This window comes from Serinus canaria, chromosome 1 (genome assembly GCF_022539315.1).
Source record: "Serinus canaria isolate serCan28SL12 chromosome 1, serCan2020, whole genome shotgun sequence".
NCBI lineage: Eukaryota > Metazoa > Chordata > Aves > Passeriformes > Fringillidae > Serinus > Serinus canaria.
The window spans coordinates 78,853,771-78,880,369 of record NC_066313.1 but is presented as its reverse complement, the minus strand read 5'-3'; the positions used below and the strand labels follow the sequence as shown (position 1 = coordinate 78,880,369).

The 26,599-nt window shown below is 38.7% G+C and overlaps 1 protein-coding gene across 1 annotated transcript in view; it reads left to right on the top strand.

Moving 5' to 3' along the window:
- EFNB2 (ephrin B2) overlaps window positions 1-25,516 on the top strand; it is a 43,736-nt gene extending 18,220 nt beyond the window's left edge. The window contains exons 2-5 of the mRNA XM_030234781.2: window positions 4,184-4,467; window positions 20,766-20,858; window positions 21,620-21,733; window positions 23,340-25,516. Coding sequence (XP_030090641.1) covers window positions 4,184-4,467; window positions 20,766-20,858; window positions 21,620-21,733; window positions 23,340-23,722 — 874 coding nt within the window. The 3' untranslated portion in view covers window positions 23,723-25,516. The remainder of the gene's footprint in view (window positions 1-4,183; window positions 4,468-20,765; window positions 20,859-21,619; window positions 21,734-23,339) is intronic.
- The last annotated feature ends 1,083 nt before the right edge of the window (window positions 25,517-26,599 follow it).

Sequence of the window (26,599 nt, the reverse complement as noted above, 5' to 3'; positions counted from 1 at the left end):
CTCAATGAGTGTGGCAGATAAAATCATTGAAGTGTTGGTGTGAGATGGGAATGAACCACTCTGTTCCTAATTTCTGTTTGTGTCTCTTGACTTTTTGGTCAAGTACAATAATTATCCTAAAAAAGGTTTGGGAACTCTGCAAGGTGTTGTTATTTGATGAGCTGCATGACTAGTTGGACATGTGGGAGGGATTCACATCCATGGGCTTTTGCACAGATGTCAAATGTCGCCCACAATGCACCAGTTTTGGGCTGACAGTAAAAATGCCATCTGTATCGAAAAGTGCCAGACAGAAAGTGCATGAATTTCATCATACAGCTTATATGGTACTTAATATACTTTTCTGTGCTTTCTCACAGCAGCCACCGGGATTATTTATTGTGAGCAGGATTTTTCAAATGCTCCAAGAGTCTCTCTGTATCTGACTGCTGACAGAAATGAGTTGGGAAGCTTGCTAAGCTTTTCTCTTAAATTTTTGTTGGGGTCCAGGGGCCTGCGTTGGTGTGTAAGTTTTGCAGTAAATCATATTTAGAGCTGAAATGCAGAAGGTTATAGAAAGCAGTGGTTCCAATGCTGTCACTATCCTGACTACTTGGAGAGCGTGTCATTGTCCCAAGCCACCATTGAAGTAACAGCCTCCACAGGATCAGTCCCAGGATGATGGAAACACCTGGAAACACCTCTTTATTATATCTTTGTTTTGATGTGGAAAAAAAAAAAGAACTACTTTCTAATTAGTTGAAGGCACATTTTGATCAGACTTTAAAGCCATTTTGTTAACTTAATTTTTATAGACACCATCCTGCAAACATTTCATCAGTCTTGATGTTACTTTGGAATCCTTAAGGCAACATCAACACTTGCAAAAATGAAGTCTCGGAATTAATCCTGAGGCTTTTTAATCTCCACCAAGGCTGAATGTACATTGTCCTTTCTTTTTTCTTTTTTTTTTTTTTTCAAATAGAAAGTCTTCAAAAATAGGATCATAAAACAGTAGTCTTAATCCTCCTGACATTTCATAAATAGCTTCAGAAAATGCTTAGTACGCAGCAAATTATTTATTTAAAGTCTTTATAAAAAGTATAGTAGGAAAAGTACTACACAAATGCAGGGATAATAATCATGCCTACAACTAATCAGCCACTGGCAAGTTTTGTGGTTGAACTGAAATGCATGAGGTGAAACTTTTTTATTAACTCCATCCATATTTGGGCTTTGTTGTTATAAGAAAATAAGGAAAGTAAATTGGAAAAATATCTCTCCTAGCAAAGGTCATGATCAAAACTGCGAAGTGTGGAAAAATTTCAATACAATCAAGTTCTCAGATTAATCCTTGCATTTTAAGCCTTTTTTCTTCCCTAATCCCATCAGCGTTAGATCCTACAAATTCAGACACTCAAGTAGAAGGAGATTTACTGAGTTTAGTTCTGACTTCAGAGCCATAGCAGGAATATTCCCTGCCATAAAGTCTAACAAGAGCATTCATTTAAAGCTCTTGTAAAATGTAGTTTTAACTGTCTGTTGGGGACAGTTCTGTCCTCTACCTTTTATGGGACAATTCCTGGCTGAAACTAAGGCTCACAAGCGTGCCCTCTTTCCTGTAGATGTTTCTGAGGATTGCCTGGCATACCATCTCTCATCCCATCCTGTTTGTGCTCAGAGTTTGCATGGGGAACATATACTGTGGCTGTTACATGTATATACACAAAGTCTAAAATTAGAATCAGTGTCTTTTGTTTCTCAGGGCAGAGTTTAGGTTATATTATTGATAATGATGGACACAGGTACATTTATCTAACCTTAAGAATTTCATATTTGTTATGTATGGGAATCTAACTTGATTAATTTGCAAGCAAAGATTCAGTCCTTTGAAATCTCATGTTTTCTGTTACACAGTCCTGTTATGTGAAGAAGAATTGCTGGCAAGAAGAAGTATTTGCAGCAGTGGGATCATACAGTGGTCAGCCTTTGTCCTGGCATGCAGATGGGGGAATATGAGTGATTGTCATCTTCCTGATACAGCAGTGCTGCACAGGAGCAAAGTTTCAATGGGGCTGTGGTCAGACAAGGTGGTAAAGTCAGTCACAGGTGACGCAGGTTGGCTTGGAAACTCTGTCCCTTTGCCTTTGCCTGGTCAGAGTTAATCCCTGAGGAGAGCCAAAATCAGAGTACATGCTGCACCCTTGGGAATATTTGCTGGCTGGGATCCTCCTCAGTCATAGGATCATAGAATCATTCAGGTTGGAATAGACCTGTAAGACCATCAAGTCGAGCTGTTAACCCAGCACTGCTGTGTTCACCACTGAACCACATCCCTAGGTGCCATATCTACACACACTTCTGGCTGTCCTTCAGGAGACTGGTAACTCTGAGAGCATGTTCCCACCTTTCCATTTGACCATTTCGGCTTTCTGGAGGTGGTAGTGGTTGCATTCCTTTGGCATGTCTGAAAACTGGAGGAGGAGGTGCAGCTTTGCCCTGTCTCCACTTAAATCTCAGTTTGAACAGCCGTGGCCAAACCCAGTTTCTGCAGTCTGGAAATTACACTGCACAGCACAAAAGAGCGCAGTGATTTATACATCAACAGTCGCTTTTCTTGCCATAACATTTCATTGTTATAGTTCCCTAAATCTGTAATTACATGTCTTTGTCCTGCTACATGCTGCTTCATAACAAATATAATTCTTACACTGGCTTTGTGAGTGAAAATAATCATGCTCAATTAGCACAGACCATAAACTTGAATTGTGTGGAGCAAGCAGTTGTAAATGATGGATTCGAAATTTGGGGCGTTGCATCATCCTTTAATTTAGTGGGTTCTCCCCCACCAGTACTTCATGCTGGTGGCTCCTTTCGCCAAGCCAGAGGTTGGAGGTCACCTGACGCTTTCAGTTTTGTTCTTCGTGGGCCTTGATACTGTAATTTAAAGTTTCCAGGAAGGCTGCCTGTGAATAAGCTAGATTTACTACGTGTGCTGTTTAAATATTAGCACTTGGAGAAGAGTGTGTTCATTAGACAGGAATTGTTTCACTTGGTTTTTCAGGCCGATTCGCCATTAAGGAAGACCTTTGGAAAATGCTGGCAGGCAGGAAAAAGAGGAAAGAAAGTCTTTTAGGTCTGTGCATTCGAGTACATTGGTTGTGTTTCTGGCTGTTGTTCTAAAACATGCACTTCTTGGCCTTAATTGAAACAAATATGTCTTAATGGAGAGAGAAACAAACAAACCTTCTGTGGCTTTTGTCCTTGTGAGAACATGACTCCTCATTTTGTGCATGAATCAATACTATAAGTAATTATTTATGTTTTTCTTCCATGGAGAAATGGTCATGTTTGCCTGCTAATTAATATGAGTAGGAAAGACAAAATACTGTGGCTAACTGCAAATATTAAAGCTCACTGCCAGTTTGTGTAAGAAGTCTTCCCATTCGAAGTAAAAAAGCACACCTGTCTTCAACTACTAGCACAAAAAAAGTCAAAAAAGAGCTAAAATAATGACAGTACTGGTGGAATTTGTGAAGAGAAATCATGGTAGTGGAATGGTTGCACTGACTGGGATATAAGTGTTTTTCCCAGAAGCATGTGTGGTCCATGGATCTGTCCATTGCAGAGATCTGTAAGCATGGTCCTGGTTGAGTGTCCGGTGTTCCTTTGTGTTACATTAGTAATATAATAGTATTTATCAGCATCTTGATATATTGGTAAAGTCTTACATTTTTTCCTGTCCCACATAGCTGTTCAAGGGGGCTGAAAGATTATTTTTGGTATGCTACCATATTCAAAATTAGAAAAATATGTGCAAGACTAGTAGAAATACTAGCAAAACAGAAAAACAGAATCATAGCTCACCAGGTATTGTATTAGCTGCTCTGCATGGCTAAATGCAGTGCAAGAAACAGCAGTGCCTGCCAGAGAGAGATGTAAAATCTGCTAGTGTGCCCAAAACTGGGATAAGGACTCAATCCATCTATAATTTCCAAGATCTAAATAAACATCTTGTTGATATTGAATCAAGCCCAAACTATTAAGATTTGGTTTGCTCAGTCTGTCATTTCGGTTTTGGAAACTGTTTATTCCTGTCTGTTCACTGCAGTTGCTACTTTTCTGCATGCAATTTTATTAAGTATCTCAAATTTTATCTCTTCTTCTCTTCCCCCATCCCCCTTTTTTATTTCCTTCCTTTTAGATTCCTTCCTGGACAAGGATTGGTACTTTATCCACAAATTGGAGACAAACTGGATATTATATGCCCAAAGGTGGACTCTAAAACTATTGGCCAATATGAATATTATAAGGTCTACATGGTTGATAAAGACCAAGCAGATAGCTGTGCTATTAAAAAGGACAATACACCTCTACTTAACTGTGCCAAGCCAGATCAAGATGTTAAGTTTACCATCAAGTTTCAAGAGTTCAGTCCTAATCTCTGGGGCCTGGAATTTCAGAAGAACAAAGATTATTACGTCATATGTAAGTTCAAACTTTCAGTTGTTCATTCTTTTAAATATAATTGTTCCTTCGTTTGCCTGCTGTCTTGTGTATTACAAGAAAACTAAGACTAGTATGAAAACTAAGACTAGTAGTATCATTTTATCTGAAAATGATTCCTTGCCAGCATATTTTCAATATTGTTTCTGATTTCCAAAGGGCCTCTGTCTCTTTTTTCCTTGGTTTGTGTAAACCACATCCAATTGTACTTCTATGCCTGTAAAAGGCTTTTTATTTTTTTTTTCTTTTTTTTTTTTCATGCATGTGTTTGCATTAGAGGTGGTGTGCAGCTAAACTGTGCTGTGTTTCCTGCTCACAGCCCTGGTAACATGCTGTGCTGTTAGCCTTGTCCTTGGCTTCTCTTATGCCAGGAGTAGGAGTAGGGTGACCCAGCTGTGCTCAGATGAGGCATCCTGGCTAGCCATTGCTCCAGGTGCTCTGGGGACTCTCACAGGAAGCATCTTTTGGCCACTTGGTGCCAGTTTTGTCAGTACAAGGGTTACTGGTAAGGGCCTGTAATTGAACATTCCTGTCCTCAAAACACACCTACTATGTCCATACAGTAGCTAGGAGAGTTCTTGGGTAAAACCTAGACTAGCATGGTCTTGAATTTTATCCTTTCTCATGGTCCTGGCTTGCTAAACATTTATGCATGGCACAGGCCTCTGTGCAGCAGTACCAACTTTGTGTGAGTTTCTGATCAGGGATTTATGGCTGAAAGCAAGTCTGGAGGTAGCCACAGTGTTCAGTGATTCAAATTGCTTATGATGTGTGAAGTTAATGATGTGAATCAGGAGTTAGCATAAGCTGAGACCTTAGCAATATAACAACAATTTACATTAGGTTTTGTCATTGTAATATTACACCCTGTGGATCTCATTGAGCCCCATGGGCGCTTTTGAAATCTTGAACAACTATCTGCAGTTATTAGGTGATGGAACAAATTCTGCAAATACCTGGCTTTCCTGCAGTTACAAAGAAGTTAGATACTTCTGTGTCTTATTTCACAGAATGGTAGAATAATTTGGGTTGGAAGGGACCTTTAAAAGTTCATCTAGTCCAAACCCCATTCAGTGTGCTGGGACATCTTTAACTAGATCAGGTTGCCCAGACCTCTGTTCCCAGGTATGGAGCATCTACCACCCCTCTAGGCATCATGTCCTGTCTTCCACACACTCACTGTAAAACATTTATTCACCACTCCTGGTCTAAATCTACCCTCTGTTAGTTAAAGACCATTTATCCATGTCCAGTCACAGCAGGTCCTGCTAAAAGATTAGTCCCTGAACATATTTCTGCCACCTCCTTGAAAACTGGAGGATTGATAATTGTTTTGTGTGATGTCTGCCAGTGTAATTATTTCTCAATTTCTGATTTTAAAATATTGGCAGTTTTAAAAGTGCTCTGATCAAGTACTTTTGAAATGTAAATGGAAATTAATTCAGTATAAATTAATTCTCACTTCCCAGTTATATCCATAATGGTACATGGTAATGTATAAAACAAGGTTATATGTCACAGAAGCTTAAGTAAGAATTCACTGCATTATTAATATTAATTACTAGTTTTAGAAATTATTAGGTAGGAGTTACAGGAGATACAAACCACCAGTTTTTTGGTTTTAAAAGATTGCTAAATATGGGCACTTTTTCTGTTTAGCTGGGGAGTATATAAAAATGTGATCCCACTTAAACAATATTAACTTTGACAAACTTTCCACTAAAATACAGTCAGGTATTTACTAGGGTGAAAGCAACAAAATTACTTGTTGAGAGATAGTTAGTAGTATAGAGAGATAGTAACTCCTGTGAAAATGTGTAGCATAAAAATGACCATGCTCTAATATTTGGCTTAAATGAGGAAATGTGCTCATTATTTAGTGCTGCTTTTAAAAACATCCACAGAAGACCAACTGTAGTGGAACAAATGGCACTGTTACAATTATTACCTGAAAATTATGGGCACAAATGGAGCTTTCTGATGCACTGTCAGTTCTGTCATATCTATGTCATGGATTTACCCAGAGAATTATTAAGTACATCTCATTTTCATTAGTTTTGTATAATTATTTCATTATAGCAATAAGACATAATAGACGTTGCATTTCCTGGAAGATTACAGCATAACTTGGTTGAAAGAACTTACTCAGCCTACAGTCTAATGCCTCTCTGGCCTAGCAGTAATACTGGAGTGCCTCAGGGTATTATTTTTCCTACTCATTGTGGCATAAACAAATGGCTAACTTATCACTCTCCTGCCAGCACACTGACTGAGCTTCAGCAAGGGTACCCATACATTTTAACAGGCTGGACAAAAAAGCACCCCACCCTTGAAAACCCAGCCGTCCTGAAGCTAAAACCCTCACCTTCCTGTCATTCAAGGAGAAAACAATAAACTCAGCAATGCTGGCCTCAGAAGCACTAAGAGGCATAGAAAACTAGGCCAGTGCTCAGCTAGGACACCATTTTAGAGAGTACTGGAGCTAGATAGGGTTTTTTTAGTTGGTATTCAAGAGCTCATGACACAGCCTTGTCAGTGCAAGTTCTGGTAGTCGGGACAGTTGCTGTCATTTTTATAAGTAATAAAATGCATCTTAGTCATGTATGCAAATCAGGCTTTAAATTGTTTGCATACATTCCTATCCACAGACCTGTAATTCTTTCTTTTCCTTCCGTCCTTCCTTCCGTCCTTCCTTCATTCCGTCCTTCCTTCCTTCCGTCCTTCCTTCCATCCCTCTGTTTTGCCTTGCTTGTTTTGTTAGGTTTTTTTGAGGGGTGGAAAAGCTGTGAAATGAAGGCAATGATGCATTTTATGTGCCAGCTTTTGATTTTAAAGTATTTTGGGATCTTGCATTCCCTCAACTAAGTGGCATCAAACGAACCTAACACAAGAGCTCACTGAGCTCAGCATCTTTGCAGCGCTTGCTGTGGCTGCGCCTACAGCCTAATCTCACGCTGTTTATGCTGGCAGGCTGTTGTCAGCCCTTTAAATGTTTTGTGCATTGTCATGCACCTTTATCATCTTGCCATTATTTGAAAACAGAGTTTGTTTTTCTAAGGTAATAGTATGTCGTTTTTGGAGCTGTATTAAACAGTAAAATCTCTATTCGTATTAGGGGCTTAGTCATTTTGGGATGAGGAATTGCAACACAGGATAAAGCAGCTTTCTGAGCCCTTTAGAGACATATGATTGTACAGGAATTCTTCAAGCCATAATTTTTATATCATCCAGATGTATTCATGAAAAGTATAGCAGAAGGAGATCTTTTCTATTCAGTGCTTTCCTAAGCCTAGGCATATAAAATCTTCTTATTTCACAATTCCCAATTTTTTAAAAAGTAAAAGTGTGGGTAAGTTTCTCACATCTGTTTTCACAATTAGTGGTACTTTAATAAATTAAAAAAAAAAAAAGTAACCCATTTATTGGCAAGATATTCCTCAATATGACTATCAGTATCCAAAGAGTTAATTCTGTGAACAGCAGTAATTGGAAAGACGATACTGAATGGTATTGTGAAAGTGAATAAATGATGTAACAGTGTCCTTGCTTTTCTCTTCTTTGCTATCATCAATTTTTCGTTCCTGGGAAATGAATAGATTCATTTTCCTACAGTTACCTGATTTCTTTTCAGTAGAACTAGAGAAGGTCAAATGTACTTGAGATCTCAGAAGTATTAATGTTTGATTATCCTAAAATATGTGACCATTTAGCTAACATATCATAAGTCTCTAAGGAAGTCCTTAATCACATGCACGAAGGAAGATACATCATGCCCAACAACATAAATATCTAGGTGAAGGGCAAATTTGAGCATAAGGGTGTGAAGATTTGCAGCTCTGATCTTTGCATTAAAAAGTCCTTTCATGTCTTTGCATGGTTGGGGAATAATTTTCTGCTGTTATGAATTGCTCAGAAAAAGTAGTGAGTATATTCTCACTCTTGAGGAGACATTCAGTACTTGATCTGCAAGTACTTGGGTTCTGGTGTCACTGCTTCAGTATCCCTCTCAGATGCAGATTCTTCTTGTTTGTGAAAGAGACGCATTAGCATAGTTCAAGTGCATTTCATATACCAAAGATGTTTACTCTTGGTGTACAGGAGTCATCCTGAACCCTTCCCAGTAAACTTGGCCTTTAGTCAGAGGGCCTAGAGCACCTGGTGATACACTGGGTTTGTGCTGAGGGAGCTCTGGGGGAAGCCTGTGGGAAGCTGTGCCAGAGGGAAGGGAGCAGTGCCACCTGCCTCCAAGCCACTGTCAAGCTCCTTAGGTAGTTTGGCCAAGCAAGCACATATTTCATGCCATCTCTTCTTTTGCATAAGTGAAGTTTATGGGCTGACATCATCAACACAAAAAAATAAGCCACCTGCAATGAAGGCTTCACCTGTTCCAAATTTGTAGTAGAGTGACTTGGGACTTGGGAAGGGGCTACAGAATGGTTCTCTGAAAGATTCCTCTATAAGGCTTGCTCTGCCTGGACCTCATTAGCTGAGCTTGCTGAGCTAATGATGCTCATTGGCTTTGACGTTGGCAAAATTGAATATGCAGCTTTCCTTAAATGTTTTTTTGTCAACTTTTTTTCAAATGACCCACTTACATAATTGGCTTCTGGCTTAAATTAAAAAACGTATATTTATATATATTTGATCCCTGACTGATTTAAAGGTTTATACTGGCTAGTAGCACTATATTTTGGATAACTGCTGTAATAGTACTGTGGCTTTTAAAATCAAAACAGTCATTCTGAAACTTCAGCATTAGCTGTGTTTGAAAAAAATCACAAGGCTTTTTATGTTTTCACTTTGTCATTCTGTTACAATTAAAGGGCAATAACTGTCTGAGGAAGAACATATTAAAGGACAATATAGATTGTGCCCTGAAATATGGCCCAGCTGGGAAGAATAAATCTCTTTGCATGGCCAAACAGATTTACATTAAAATGTTATTTTAGTATTCTGACCAGTTTAAGCACTGGCTAATCTGTCTGTCTGGGCTTTCTGAAAAATTCTGAAATTCTGAGGCGTATTTCAGCCTGCAGCCCCCTGCAACCTCCAGATCACCTTGTGAAAGCTGCCCAAAAGGGTACAGTAAACAGGTTTTGTTTTGTTAATGCCAAACTAGCCAAAACAGGAACAAATACTGTTTCAGAAATTCAATCCCTTTATTTTTGCAGCAAAGATATTTTTCCTGGTTTCTGTTAAAGACTCTGTGGTCCAGAAAAGTACTGGTTTACTGATTTGGGGTTTTTTTTTGTGGTGGTGGTGGTGATGGTGTTAATGAAAGCCAGTGCAATAATTGTCACTCTGATTCCATTTGTACAAAGATCACTTTTTTCTTTCCGTTCTCCTCCTCCTTCCTCAGAAAATTAGATAAATAATTTCTCCTTAGTGTAAAATGATATCCAGAGGTCAGTCTTTGACTTTGCTGAAGAGTCTTTTAAGGGATGTATCAGCAATACCACTTAGCTCTTGTTGAATGAAATATAAATACAGCTTATACAAATAATATTATTAGAGAGAAAAATCACTGTCTGTGCAGCTTCAGATTTCTAACAGGGTCTAAGACCTGCAGGATTAATGGAGTCATGGTCCTTTGGGGTTTTGTCCCAGACCACACAGGTCTTGTAAGAGAATAAGGCTATTTTATATTGATGGACTTTGTTCATATTCGGTGCCATTACCTAGGCAGTACCAATCGTTTATCTCCTTTAAAGTAGACAGAGATAGTTCAGCAGGAAATCTGTTATTGTGTCTCTATTCCTAAGGGAAGGAAATGAAAGATAGGAATTCTCAGTTTGTTAATTGATGGCATGTTGTGAAAAAAATACAGTTATCTTCCCCCACACCCCCGCAAGTATTCTGAATAGATTGTGGAATCAGATGAAAATGAAGAATAATTGTTCAGACTGGAAGAAAAAAATATCCAGGAAATACTCATGAATTGAAGAGATTTTAAAATTTCATAAGAAACTGTTTAATAGTTTTAGTAGCTATTTTTATATCTCGCTTTCATAGTTCCTCAGAAGCAGTTTATAAATACAATACAGGAAATACAATACATTCACAAAGAAAGATACTGCGTTCTCCCTTAGTAGTCTTTATGTATGTAGTATTTGTAGTGCTTTGCAAAAAAAAAAAGCTTAAACCCTGATCTTCTCCAAAATGTGTATGTTCTTGGATTTGCATAAACATCCTTAACAGGACTACATGCAGAAGAAGAATTGCTGAGTGTGTATTTATCCTTTATATTCAGGATATAAGTAACTGTTTAAATCAGGGGGGTGTGTATTGGATGATGTGCCATGCTATGAGGAAAGCATGAAGAAAGTATCTGTCTAAACTGAAACGTGAGAGTACACTACCACACTGAAACACATTTAATTTCTATTTTGTATGTAAGTTCGGTGATGATCATTTAGCTCATCAAGTGGAATGATTATTCTTTATTTTATACAGTTGCTTGTATCATATGTGTTAGATATTGCAGTATTTCAAGTCCTAAAATTAAAGATGAGGAGCTGCATAAGGATTTATAAAGACTTTAATGAAACTCATTTTAAAGACTCAAAATTGTTTGCCTCATTAAAGTCTTTACGTAGCTGCAATGGAGGGAAATGTACTTTTGCCTGAGAGCTGCATTAGCTAAAACAAAAGGCTGGAATGGTTGTAAACCAGGGTTAAGTGTCAGTTTGGATTTTCTTCCCTGACTTCAGTCCATCCTGGAAACCTTGAATGAAGAATATTTCAGGATTTATTTCTGATAAATCAGACTATAAAACTAAGCCCTTATGGGCAGTCTTCCAGTTTATTTTTTCAGTCCCAAGGAAATCATGCAAATTTTTCTGGAAGTAAAAGCAGGATTAGGCTTAAGGTAGTCTTAGCTGTTCTTGAAGAAGAGTCCGTATTAAGCCGATAAGGCTGGTTTTTAAAAGCATTTTTGGATCTTTGTTAGCACGATTTATGTGTTTTCTGTTTGGTAGATGAAGACAGCAAAAATCCCTAAACTGCAGCAGCAGAGTAGTCCTTATGTGCTCACTGGGCTGCTGTGAGAGAAACAGAGTTCTGAGTCCAGATCCTGGCAAGAAAACTTAAAATTATTTGTTTTGCAAGTCTTTCATGTTAGCACATAAATGCATTAGACCACAACAGCCCAGCTGATTGCAGAATCCCAGAAATGGATTGGATTGAATGGCAGCTCCGGAGCTCATCTAATCCCCTGCTCAGACCTTTGCTAAGGCAGGCCCACCTGCAGCAAATTGCCCAGAAATGTATCCTGCTGAGTTTTGAGTATCTCCAAGGATGCAGCCCCTCCTCCTATGCAGGTGCTCCCATTCCTTCATCATTTCCAGGAGCATTTACTGCACTTGCTTCGGTGAGTCCATATCTGTCTTGTCTTGAGGAGCCTGTGACTGCCCCCATCTCAGCAGGTGTGGCCTCACCAGTTCAGAGTGGGGTGGAAGGATCACCAAACCATCTCCCCAAACCATCTGCCCCTTACAGATCGAGCCAAGAGCTGTTTGCTTCCTTTGCCACGAGGGCACATCTGCCTCATGGCCAACTTGATGTTCTCCAGGACCCTCACAGCCTTTTTGCAGAGTTGCTTTCCGTGTGTTTGGCCCCAACCTTTGCTGAAAGTTGATTCCAAATGCCATCCAGAGGCTGCCACAGCAGGTTCAGTAGCAGAATCAAGACATCAGCAAAATAATTTTCATTGCAACGGAAAAAAACCCCAAACAAATAAATAATGTTATAGTGTTAAAACCCCAGTGAATTTTTAAAAACTCTATGAACATAAGTATTAAAAGTATCCGTTTGCCTGTCTAGTTGTGACTTTTCAAAATTCCAAACACTGGCAGAATTAGCATGTCCCACTGGAGTTTCTTAAAATGAACCAAGATGTGCCTATGTGATAATTTCTAAAGAAGCTAAACCTCTTAATTTCTTAATGGCAAGTATTTGAACAGGAGATCCTGTAGAACCGTGGAAATTCAGATTGCTTAATTTCTGCAATGTTCCCTCATTAAAGTTTATTTTGTGGGTATTTTACAGCTCTAAACACAAACATAAGCATACTGCAGTCAAAACAGTGCTTAACTTCTGATCATCTTTGCCAAGTGTACAGTCATCCAATAGTATCATAATTGATCTCAGTACTAAGGTGCCAAACTCTGTGTTGCTGAAGGATAGTTAGATGATGTAAACAGCTTTTTGTGTTTTGCAATAAAGCACACTTTTGTTGTGCTACATGTAAAAGCAGGAGATGAAGGTATTCTTTTATTGAAGCAAACATGTGGAAAATTGCTCTAGATTGTTATAGTACAGAGCATCTCCCCTGAAAGGAATGAGGTTCATCTACAGGGCAAAGTCTGACTGTGGTACTTTATTGGGGTTACTCCTAGACTCTGTGTGGTCAAAGCAAATAACATCATGTCCATCTAAACTGTTATAACCGTGAGACTGGCACATTTTCTCATCTGTAGTGTTATATTCTAAACTGTCACTAGGCATTAACTCAGTCACTGGTGAAGTCCTACCACCTAGAGATGAACTCTGCCTCAAAATGATGTTTTCCACTTCAGTGCTACTCGTATAGCAATTACTGGGTCATTAATATCATTGCATGCAATTAGTGACAGTAGAATGAGCAAGAGGTTTCTTATTTATTTAATATGAACTTTCACTATAACCCTTTCTTTTCCAAGTGCCACAGACAAAAAACAGATTTTCAAGGCAGGTGAACATCCTTGTAGAGCGAGGTTGAATTTGTATGATACACAAAGTAGGTCCTCATTTAATGTTAAACCTTCTGCTCTTGTTTCCAGCAAGCCCTCTTGTCATTTGCAACAATCAGTGTAACTTGAAAGCTAACTAATTCCATTAGTTCTGTTCAGCTGAACTGCTAGGCAAAGCTTGCTGTGGTAGTGGGAGACACTTCTCCCCATCCATGAGAAGCTTTTCTCAGTAGCGTGCTGGGAGAGAGGATAGATTTGCGTAAAGTACCTGTTTGTGAATGGTGAAGTCAACTAACTAGTAATCTGTTTTAGATGCATACTTTTGGGTATACACTAAATACATCATAATTAGTGGGCTTACATCTGCCACAGTTACTTCAGCACTCACAAATATATAATTTGTTTATGTAAACTAGAAGCAACCATGTGTGCAGTGGATCATTATCTGACAACATTTCTCAGAGTATGTGAAATATAGAACTGAAATTCTTTTAGAAATACTTAACTGTAATGAAAGAGTTGTTGTTCATAGTGATACAGTATTGAGATGCTTTTCTGGTTTGTTTTTATATAATCTCTAAAGCACTCCCAGGGAGTTTTGGAAAGGGGCACTGCACTTGACAGCAGTGAAGCAAGTAGAATTTTGTTGTGGGTGGGTGGAACCTGTGACCTTCAGTAATGGATAATAATTCCGCAAATAGTTTACTGTTCAGTACACTTCAGCTGTGGTATTCCTTAACTCAGTGAGAAAGTGATGGTGTTTTTAAAATGGTAGGCAGCAGTAACCAGTCAGAATTCACAGCTTTTATTTATATTTTCCAGCTCTCTCACTGTCTCTTTTTCCCTTTATGGAAAGACTTTGTTGACATAAGCAGCTTTTTTTTAACCACATATATTTTTCTTACTTGGTGCCATGCCTCCCTGGAATTAATAAAATAATTCTGATGATAAGAAACTTTTCTCCCTGTTTCGTGCTGTTGGATGACATGAGATGTGGGAAGGAGAGTCTGTGGATTTCCAGAGATGTCCCTGGTATTTTGCAGCTGGTATATACCAAAGTATATTACAGTACAAAACTGATTGGCTGGCTCTGTCTTGATTGTGTCCTCCACATTGCATCCTCAGAAAAACATTGAAACAGTAATAGAATCTGTCCCTCTCTTAACATAAGAATACAAATAGAGACTTTTATGGGGAATTATATAAATACTCTTGTACCATGAGTCCCATCTAAGTACCATAAGTCGTGCTATTCGCAGCTGGACAAGACACATTTCAGAGCTGTGGTTAGAAAAGTGAATTACAAAGTTTCGCTGCAGAGCCTTTGCTTCTTCCTGGCAAAAGGAGGCCTGTTCTTTATTTTGCTTTATTTTGTTCTGGTTTTAGCTTGACTGGAGAGGGCATTGCTGCTTACTTGCTGTAGAGAATATTATTTGTGGATCCTCTTTATATTTAAATCCTGAGACACGCAGTATAGGACTTAATTTAAAAAGCAAGAATGCAGAATGAAAAAGAAGAATAGAGAATTCTTGTTCTTTCCCTCTCATTGAAGTTCTGCCTCACATGTGGATAGAGGGAGGAAAAAGGCTGGCATCAGGAGTATTTATAAACACTCCATGAGCCATAGTTTAAGGGAAAAAATCTATCTTAATTAGGAACAATGTGTGGAGTAAGGTAAAATGAGAGGTTTTTTTAACGGTTTTTAGGCTGAGAATTCTGCCACCTTGCCTTTGCAAATAAAAAACCAGACATGAGAAAAAAGCAAAATTATTGGTAAGCTCCTTTTATACAGCTTGGGATCCTAAATTATATTGAGCAAATTCAGCAGGTTTTTTATTTGTTGGTTTTGGGGTTTATTTAGGAACATTTCTTTATCTCTAAAAGATCAGTAGAAAGTTTTGATTTTATTGTCTGTTGATTAAAAACACAGTCAACACATAACAGCACTCCATCAACTGTTCATAATGTATTTACATTTTAGTGCTTACGGTCCAGGTTTGGGACTGCTGACGGTTTAATTACAGAAGACAGTTTAATTTTTTTTAAAAAGTGAAGGTTTCAGTGTCAAATCTTTTCATCACTACAAGAGAAGGGAAAGCAACTAGTAACTAATGTTGCCAGTATTTGAAATTAGAGTATTTCTCTTCTCTCTAAACATTCTTCAGCTCACCCAGAGTAATGTGTGCCAAACTTGCCTGTTCTTTGGTGAGAGGCCTGAACATTTTTTTTTGTTGTTGTTGTTTCAGATGTCCATGCAGATCTGGCATTGTTACTGGGGGGCAGAATTAAATTTCATTTAATAAAAACACTCTTTCTATACTCTTAGCTATCTTTTTCTTTCGTCCATGGATAGTTTCGAAACAATCTCCCTGTTGTGATCTGTGATTTGTGGTTTTGCAGTGTGTGATTTCTGGTGTTCTTAAACCTCTCCCATAAATTATCTAAATTTATGGAAAAGAAGAAATATTATTCAGTGCTTTACTAAGAGAATCATTAAAAGGACCAAAAGCAGATGAAAGCAGAGCACAAACAATGATGCCTCTCCAAAATAGTGTTCTATTACTTGATAAAATAAAAAACTCAAAAATTTTACATGTGTTTAGTAATCCTGAGAGTGCATGTGAAATGGAGTGCAACTTTGTTTTAAGAATAACTTCTTACTACTGTTGGATCTAAAGCTTGTGTGGTTTTTTGCTGCTGTTTTTTTCATTCTTTTTCTAAGCACAGCAGGGGAAAAGTGCAAATGAGTAGTATTATTTGATTTTATTTTATTCTGATTTTGAGAAATTTATTTTCTGATGCAGTATTTTATGAACAAAAACTGTGAAAATTACTACTATTGGATAGTACTGATCTGCCCCTAAAAAACTTGTAATTCTCAATTTGCTATTAACAGATCCACATCAGCAGCAATTAATTCTTCATGACCTCATCAGAGATGTGTTTTTAATATATTGCCAAATGACTTTTTTTGTCCAGCACACTAAGGAGGGACAAAATCAATTTTGCCCTTGCCCATCAGTTGACATCACTCATTTATTCCTATAGCCTGTGGTTTAAGGTCCATTTAGTTTTCACAGGAAAATTAAATACAATGATCATTTCTCTCATCAGTTATGTAGTCCATTTTATATTCAAGCTCTAGAAACAGATGTGTTTTAAAGTTGTCTTGGTTCAAAGCATATGTCATTTAATTTGCAAATAGGCAATGTTTTTCATAATCCTAAAACATGAAACTGTGGGTAGTAAGTGTAGCAGAATTAAAAGGCTGAGATTTTTGTCTGCTGGTGTTTTAAGTAATTGTGATGGCGTTTTTTCATTTTGTAACTAATGTGAGTTTTTAGGAGTGAAGGAATATGAATTTTTGTGACTGTGCCTTCATTTCTAATCTCTTTGTGAATGAAAAGCTATATACAGGCACAAATCCAGCAGCTTAATTCTCTGTCTGATTAGAGCAATGTTACCAACCTGGTAGGTTGAAAACAGCCATGATCCATGCAGTGGTGTAGCCTCCTGGGAGGCAGAGTAATAACAATCAAATGAAGACATATTAAAATGTAATATTACTTCCTCTCCATGGGGACTGTATAAGAATCATAGCCAGGAACTGTTCTTGTCAGCTGACTCTGCTATGCTCACTGACTCCCTGTCTCTGCATTTATGACTAATGCACTTTGTACAATAAACAGCACTTGTGGAGTTTTAAAAGCAAATAAATGTAAAACATTATACATTGATTTACATGAGTTCCAGCCTTTTTTGTTTGTTTGTTTGTTTTGTTGGGGGGTTTGTTTGTTTTTATACAATTCATGTATTTCAAAGAGGGGGAGGCAGATCAGAATGAGGTTTTTTGGTCTGAATAATCAAATTTCTCCCATGTGTATGGAGGAGAATATGTTAAAGTAGTGTGTTATGAACCTGCAAATGTATACTAGCTTCTCTAAAGTAGGTATGTATCAGCAAGACTCTTAAACCATAATTTCATTACAGATAAGTGTTTTCTGAATGTTGAAAAGCTAAACTTGCATTCCTTATAAAATGGCAGCTGGTGTTGTATTCAAGGAATGCAGACAGACAGTGTCTGATAAACTACTGTAAAAATGGCCTATAAGTTATTACAATTTTGTTAGAAGGTCTTAAAATTAGTAGAGATTTCAGCACAATTATATGTGGTTTTTTTTAGGTATAGACCAACTGTTGAATAATTTAGTGTGGTTTTGGCTGTAATTATTAGTTTTGCAGTTGACACCAGTGGAGCAGGACAGGTCTCAGAAAATCAGAGGTATTTAACCATCAAAAGATTTTAAAATATTTTGCTACCTGTTTAGCAACATTTTACTTACTTCTACGTTCCTATGTATTGCTGTATTAATAGAAAGTGAAGTGTGGGATCCTGAGAACATGCTGATACTAATGAGAAACTTCATATTAATCATTAGTTATGCTTATTAATGTTAATATTTAAGTATTTAGTCTTCTTAGCAGAGGGCTTTGTATGGTAACTCATCTAAGTAGTTGACTTTCAAATGCGTCCATATTTAGACCAAAATGTAAAAAAACCTTGTTCTTTTTTATATATATATATATATATGTATGTATGTATGTATGTATATATATATATATATATGAATAAATTGGATGGAAAATTTAAAATCTGATTATATAAACACACTGGAGGATAACATTTCTATTTTGGATACCAGAAACTTATGTTACATTTGTGTTTAAATCCAAAACTCCTATCAGGGGCACTTTTTTTTTTTAATATCCTTTCAGCATGAGCAGAGCTGCAAGTTCTGGGTCACTTTCCCACAGAGGTGTGGATGCAGTGGAGGAGCTAAAATGACAGCGGGTGTAATTTTCATTTGGAGATCAATATAGAAAGGCCACAGCAAATGTTTGAGGAATATTTTGTACTCACTCCCTTGTTTGACTTCTGCACACTGCACTGTCAAGGGGCATTAGCAGTATGAAACTGTGTTTTCTCTGCTGTCCCAGATTACTTCTTTTTCTCAGTGAAGCTTTTCGAAGCTTTAAACGCTGTGTTTAAAGCTACCCACTTTCTTCCTGGTACACTAGGGATACGCAAGGTTGTATTTCGGTAGTCTTAATGAATTTCAAAAAATAATTTCCTCCAGTGGCCTTGGGTAATTGTCAGTTTAATTACAGGAAAAGCTGAGAAGGAAACTTGCTTTGTCACTGAAATGCTTCTCTTTGAAAATTCCCTGTTCCTCAGGACGTAGCAGTCTGTACTCTGAGCTACAACATAGGCTTTCCTAAAATCCCTTGAAGAACTGTGGAAAAAGTGAATACTTCTGCAAATTCATTCATCTGACATCAAAGCTCTGAAAGCATTCTTTTAGCAAGCGAGCGAGGCGGATTGCGCTGGCGTAGGCACACAACCAGACTCATTGTACATCTGGGTCTTCCCATTTGGAGTCTGTATTTGAAGTAATTTTTGCATTCTTTTTTTTCATCTTACTTTCTTATTCTGTACTGAGGTCAGACTGCATCCTCTGCATCTTGTTGGGGTCTCCTGCTCCATGGGTTAAATGGATAGGCCTTTAAATAATAAAAAGGCATTGGTGTTCAGAGGAAGCAGCATTCTAGTCAATTAAAATCAAGTAGAAGGTGTTTAAGGAGATGTGATTCCCTTCAGCTTGATTAAAAAAAGAATCTAATAACAAAACCACAAGACAAAGTCAGTGTTTATTATTTATATGTTCAATTGATGCTCAGCTTTGGTATTTCTATTTACTGCATTTTTTGTCTGTGTCCTTGTGCTGGTACATTGGCAAATAGATCATAAAAAACACTTTCAGCAAAGACACATTTGATTTATGTCCAGGATGGGTTCTTGGTATTGATTTTTTTTTTCCCCCTCTGGAAAAAAAAAAACAAAAGAAAACAAAACTATATGTCTCCATTATTTTCCAAGCCTGGCAATGCAGCGACACATTTCAAATCAGCTTTTATCTTAAATTACTCAACATGCTCTTTTGTATTTTGAAAAGTCTTTTTGCCATACAGCTATTGTCATGTCTTTACTGGGGGGAGGGAACAAGAGGAGGAACTGGGAGGGACCATGTATTAGGAGAGGGGAGTTTTAGGAAAAGAAAGCACAGTTTGGGAAGTTTGTATGGTGGCTGTAATTCGAGTTGGTCACAAAAGAGTCAGAAGTGGAACAAAAACAAGACTCAGATCAAAGGCTAGGAAGCAGGGTTCAGCAGTATGGGGTTTATATCTTTACGGCTAGAGAGAAGATTAGAGCAAGAAAAATACTGCCATGGGGGTAGGAAGACATTGTGAAGGAAAAAGGAAATATACATAGACTGCATTTGAAAGAAAATCCCCAAGGAAGGTGAAAGAGAAGGAGCGAGAATTAAAAACAAAGAGCTGAAGAGTGTAAAGCCCACAGGCTGAAAGGAGAGGGGCAGAGGGAGGCATGTGCTGCTTAAGCAGTTCACCACCACCACGCCAAGCCAAGCAGTGAGTGGCATCCCATTTTCCATTTGTTTTCTCCAGTTGGCGGCCCAGTGCACCCTCTCATGAGTTCATTTTGGGCCTCAGATAAACAGCTCCAAGAAATGACAGTGAAATTTCCATCCCCAGGAGAAGCAGGGTGGAAAAACCCCCGGTGCATTCCCTGCTCCCCAGCTGTGTCCAATGCAGTGCAGTGTCCGCACCACCAACTGCTGAGGAGCTGCCGGATCCTTTGCCAGCAGCTGTTTTGCAACCAGCAGCTGGCTGGGGCGGCAGCGGCGCACCCATGCACCGTGATTCAGCCCTGTGGGTTCTCCAAGGGAGTGGAGCATGGCACGGCAGTGTCAGCCTGTGCCCGGACCGCGTGGCTGCAGCTGGCACCTAGATAAGCCAGAACAATGCGGACGCAGGGGAAAGCAGCCCGTGGTTTGTGTGAGCTAAAAGGTTTCCCTGAGAGTGCAGCGTACTCCCCTTTGCCACCCGCCCCCGCAGAGGCTCCTCAGTGCTGAGGAAAGTGAGATTGTGCTTTAAACTATTAAATGGTTTTCCAATCAGTTCAGAATCTTAGCTTTCACCTGGGTCTTTTGTATGCGTTCACTTATTCCAGCAGGAGATTTGTTATAGAGGAAGCAGGTGTAACATGGTGATTATAAAGATATTGTTGGGAGGGGGAAAAAAAAGAGTGATTTTTCAGTGCTTTTCTCCTCTGAGCCTGCCAGAGCTTCCTTTTCAGCTGACTCCATCACCTTTTTAGCAAGATGGTGTTTTTTTGTCCAAGTCAGTCAGTCAGTCAATTGTGCATAGGAAAATAAAAGGCTGCTGGGTAAATCTGAAACTTTGATAACACATTCCTCCATTTGTATATATTGTACAGCTTACCAGTGTATTCATTCCTTTGGCTTTCAACATTTCACAACTTTCCATAGGTCAGCCTGAGCAACAAAAACAGGTCCTGGTAGATTGAAAGATCCCTGCTTTCAGAGACTCATATTCACATCACTTTGCCTGTTGATTTCCTGATTTTTATTTATTTTTATTTTTATTTATTTTTCTTTTATTTTTAATCAGCAACATCAAATGGGTCTTTGGAGGGCCTGGATAACCAGGAGGGAGGGGTGTGCCAGACAAAAACCATGAAGATCCTCATGAAAGTTGGACAAGGTAAAGACCATCTGCTGTTTCATGAAATCACTTTGATCGGTCTCAATGTCCTTTTTAGTTTTCAGGCTTCTTTTAGCAGTGTCTTTCTTAGAGCAGAGAGGCAGTCGAGCCTGGTGTGGTCATTCCTCCTTTACAGTCTGAAAGCACAGCCTATTTTCTCTTCCTCAGCTACTGACAGATTTCTACAGAAGGAGGGTTAGTGTAATAAGATCTCTTCATTGGAGAGATCCCTAGAAGGAAAGGTCACCTGGGAGTAGTGTGTTTCAGTCATTTTTATTTTTATTTTAAAAACAAAAGCCACAACTCCACTGCTCAGAATTATTTTAAATACATGAAAAGAGGGAAGCTAATATTTCTATAGTTTGCTTGTTATGAATTCTGATTACAGAGAGGTTTTTGTTCATTGTCTCTTTTCACATATAGATAACCTATTGTGCAGGAAGAAAGAATTATTCTTCTAAGTAGAAGTTGGTTTAGTAGTCAATCAACTTCCTCAGTTAAACTGAAATGTCATCTGCTAAGCTTTTCTTGCCAATTACAGGAGACCCTATAGTTTCTGCAGATGGCCTCACAATTTAAACCTGAAATAACTAATATAACCATTTTGCTTTAAAAGGAAAATTACGTTCTTATATCTCCCAGTCTTTTGCATAAAGGTTCTTCTGTTAAACCATTTGTGTCTCACGAGGTACCTAGAGCCAGCTTGTAAGGCTCCACACCATCAAGTGCCAAAGCTGCATGAGTCCTCTTTCTCTCTGCAGATCCCAACTCAGCAGGGCAGCCACGGCACACGGATCCCACCAAGCGCCCTGAGCAGGAAGCTGGCACCAACGGGAAGAGTTCCACCACCAGCCCTTTCGTGAAAGACCACTCAGGTAGGTGTGGTGGGACTTTGCCCTGGAACATCTTCTCCTCCTTTGTCCCCAAATGTGTTTTATTTTACCATTAACATGCCAGAAAAGCAAATGTTTTCATCATGAGATGAAGCAAAAGCTGGTTCTGATTGGCGCGGTGGATAGTGGGTGGGAGCTGCAAGTTTTGGCAACAGCTGCTCTCTCCCCTCTTCACTCTGCTTCTCTACTCTAGAAGTTAATTACATCTTGTCACAGTGTCTCTCATTTACAGGAAAATTTTTGGATAGGACATTTGCTAAGCAGCTTTGCAGTGGTCAGTGCTGCCTTACATTTAGTACTCTGGCAAATGAACGAGTCCCTTTCTCTTCCCGCATAATACATTATCAAGTGGTTCTTGACAGCCATTTATAAAGTTTATTTCAGGGCATCTATAATTAATGTCCTGATGTTTTAGCTGACCATATGAAGTCTAGACATGTATGGCTGGTCTTCTACTAAATGTAAAGTTTTGGGGTTTTGTTTTATTTTTTTTTAATAATTATCTAAACAAAATAAATAGATTATTCGAAACAAATATCTTTAGGATTCATTTCACTCGTAGGGTGAACAAGAGAAAACCTAACTCTTAAGACTCAAGCTGTACAGAAGAAAATTCAGTAATTAGTAATGCTACAAAGCAAAACTTTGCTGACAAAGGTGATTCTGGGTTTCCCAAAAAAGGCCACAGGTTTTCCTTGCCAGCTGTGTCTTTAGTTACTGGGCTATCGAATCTTTGATACAGTGAGTGGCTTCAGCTGATCCCTGCAGAGGCTTTGGTGGGAAGAGTTAACAATTAAGTGAATATAGCATCTGTATAATTTTTTCCATTGTGAGCGAACATCAAGAGAGGGAAATAGGTTAAAACTTAGAAGTGAAAAAGTGTCAGTGAGCATTCATGTAATTTTTGTGACAAATAATATGATGGTGTGATAAGTGGCAAATACTCAACAGGCTGTTAATCACGTCAGCTTTTCCTGACGACCAAATGCATGTTTTCTTTTAAGTAAATGTAAATTAATACTTACAGACATGCCATAACCGTTCTGCCTGTCTCCCATGCTGCCTCAAGCTCCTTAGTTTGATTTCCAAGCAAGAGGAGTCTCTGTAAAGAGGCACTAAGGATGGTTTAACTTAAATCAATATGCGAAAGATAAAATAGCGGAGGGAACAGCGTGGCACTGAACAGTACCAGTTGTTCTGAGAATTGTCATTTCCCTGTGTTATTTTCCCTTCCAGTCCTATCCCACCCCTCCCTTGTGCCTGGGGCTGGCCTGCATCTGTTCAAAGATGCCGTGTGCATCAAAGGCTGCCTTGTCAGTGACAGTTCTCGCTGCTGATGGATGATGATGTATGAAACAGGCTGGTTTGGGAGCAACACAAAAGTGAGACCAACAGGCACAAAGTCTTGCTTTATATCGATTGCTGACTTCGGCTGTTTGCATTTAGCTATCTAACAGGGTAATTGGTTTGTCAAAGTTTAGCTGTCAGTTAATTCTTCCAGTCTTGCTTACTCTACACATTTTTAAGCAACGTAAATGGGTCACAGGATGGCAATAACTTTTGTCTATTGTATTTCCATTCTTTCCAGGATCTAGCACAGATGGCAGTAAGGCTGGGCATTCCAGTATACTGGGTTCAGAGGTGGCCTTATTTGCAGGGATTGCATCAGGGTGCATCATTTTCATCGTCATCATCATCACTTTGGTGGTTCTTTTGTTGAAGTACCGGAGAAGACACAGGAAGCATTCCCCGCAACACACGACAACTCTATCACTTAGTACATTAGCCACCCCAAAACGCAGTGGCAACAACAATGGTTCTGAGCCCAGTGACATTATCATTCCTCTAAGGACTGCAGACAGTGTCTTTTGCCCCCACTATGAAAAGGTCAGCGGCGACTATGGACATCCGGTGTACATAGTTCAAGAGATGCCTCCTCAGAGTCCAGCAAACATTTATTACAAGGTCTGAGGAACACACAACCAGCTCTGTGGTACAGTTGAGTCGTAGAGGAAACTCACTGGTCAAATGCTTTCTGTTGGGGTTTGTGATGACGCCTTGTGCGCTAGCATTGACTTAAGCACAGGGGGGAGAAGGCAACAGCTCTTTCTCCAGGAACCGACGCGAGCTGGACAGCTTACCTAGTCTGTAGAATCCCTATCTCGGTGAATAAGTATTCACTAAAAGCTGGAAGACTTTTATGTAGAAGATGCCCATTCTGATTCCTGTACTCTTGTTACATTCATCATCCTCAAAGCCATGTGCTGTGGGCATTCAGGCATGTACAAAAGCCAAGGGAAGATGGAGCAATCCGTGGATGTTAATAGCTCTAGGCATCCTGGAATGGTGCTCTAGGATATATCAAGCTTGAAATGCAATCTTCTGACTTTTGTGTGTCTCTCTCAGTGCGTACTGGATTTGTCACACAGACCTTGGTGTCTAAGTAAGACTTGTTAAAGTTCTCTTGCTTTTAGTCCGTCACTGTTCCATTTGTTTCTGTTATCCGGGGCTCTGCCATCCTTCACATAAGATTTCCTTTCACTCCACCTCCTGAATCACTAATGGAACATTAATGTTTGGAGATCCGCACTCCATCCATCTGCTACAGCAGCCTCACTCGAATGGGTAATGCATTTATAAAAATTGTGTTTGATAGTAAGGAGCCTTCCAGCCAAAAAGTTGGGCTGTCAACAAAGTCAAGAGCAGGACTGGGTGGTGGAGGGAAGGGCTGATTGAGGTTGCAATTCAATATTGTTGCCTCAGAAATAGAAGCTGGGAAGAAAAAAAAAATGCATTTAGGTAGCACAGCACTTTGGTATGCTAAGTTTTAAGAGGCAAGTAGGAAACACAATAACATGTGCAGTGGGTTATGGCTGCATTTGAAGGAATTCACGGTTATCAAATACCAGTGTGCAGAAAAAAATAGTACCTTCAATACAGTAGAACAAAGGGGTATTGTTAGTAAGTCAACAAGCCTGGAGAAGACAAGACAATAGCAGGCCACTGAGGATGTATTAGGGCAGGGCTGTTGTGGTACTGGCAATAAAATACACAGCTTTGAAGCTGTAGCAAAAACATAGTCTGCCTTGGATGACTTTTAAGCAGACTCAGCTGCTATACTATCACATTATACTAAACACAGGGAAAGCATGTAAGAAAACAACTGAGAGCCAAGTGCCCAAGATAATTATAAGCCAGTGGGTCAAACGAGCTATAATTCTCTCACTGATAAAGTTGTGGGGAAAAAAAACAACAAACCACAAAACCTTGCTCATCTCCAAAAGTAAGGCATAATTCCTGTGTGACTGACCCTTTTGGCACTTTGGCTTATTGTAGTGCTGTCCCTGCACGGTGAGTGTAGGTACTGACTGACACAGCAGTTCATTGGTGCTCTGTTGCAAAGTTAAAGCACATAAGGCAAACCTCTGGCAGTCTGTAAGAGTAAAATAAATTATGACACTGAGATGGAGAAGGAAAATATGTCTTATTTATAATAGGTGTATAGAACACAAGGGATATAAAGTGAGAGTTTTTCTTTTGTTCATTCTTTCTTACTTTTGATTTGGATTTTTTTACTAATATATATTTTGAGATTGCACAGAATCTACACCAGAAGATGTGAAATTCATTTGCGGCAACTGCATAGTCTTAACTTGTCATCATTTTCCATATATGTGTGTGTGTGTGTCTATGTATATACACACATATATAACTATATATGCATACGTATGTATATATATGTATGCATATGCGCACATTTTTTTTTTAAATAAACTACTTCTGGAAAAAAAAAAAACAGCTATCCTAAACCACCAGTGGGAGCATAAGTTTAAAAAAAAATTCCAAAGCATCTTGTAAGAGGAAATTAGAAAATATAAGGTCCAAAATATCAGGAATTCAGTGTTACTGCATCACATATTTAACAGCAACAAGATGTGCCGGCATTTATTTTCCGTGTTGTGTTTTCCCTTGCCTTACAGGCTGATGTGTTCTGTAGATTTTGTTGAGGTTTGTAGAGGGGGGTTTCAGGTTAAAGTTTTCTCTTTAGCATGGCTATTCCCCTAAAGCTCCCACCCTAGGGAGGAAATAAAAAAAAAAAAACCTCTACTTTTATATGTGCTATGCAAATAGACATTTCTAACATAGTCATGTTACTATGGTAACACTTCGCTTTCTGATTTGGAAAGAAAATGTAGCAACAGCATTTTAGGGTTCTCAGATCTCTGGTGAGCACCTGCAAGGAAAAAAAAAAAAAAAAAAGAAAGAAAAGAAAAATATCTGTCTTAGAAATGATCACTCTCTTTGTTTTCTGAACCTGAAGATAATGTTGGGATGTTGGTCCAAAAGAGAGAAACAAAAAACAAAAAAAATTCCAACCCATGGTTCTGTGGAAGGTTACCATGGTGACTAACTACAGTACATATGTAATTCTTTTCAACAACCCTTCTTTTCTATGAATCCATCCATACAAGGTTCTCTTGTAAGTCATTAAGATTTTATTTTGGGGGAGGGGAAGGGAAAAGATGGGCTTACTGATCCTTATTTTTATTAAATCATAGCTATGCTTCATCAGTTGGCTACATTCTAGTTATATACTAAACTGTGAAAAAAAATCAGACTAATTGCTCAAGAGCAACCTGCAACCAATTTAAAAAAAAAAAAATGTACTGTGCGTCTGTTTTGTGTCTGGTGCAGAATTATGACAATCTACCAACTGTTCCTTTCTTTGACGTTGGTCCAGCTTTGAAAAGTTACTGTAAATGCCTTGCTTGTATGATCATCCCTAGTCACCCAAATTGGAATTTGCACCATCATGTCTAAGTGAAGATGCTGTAAATAGGTTCAGAT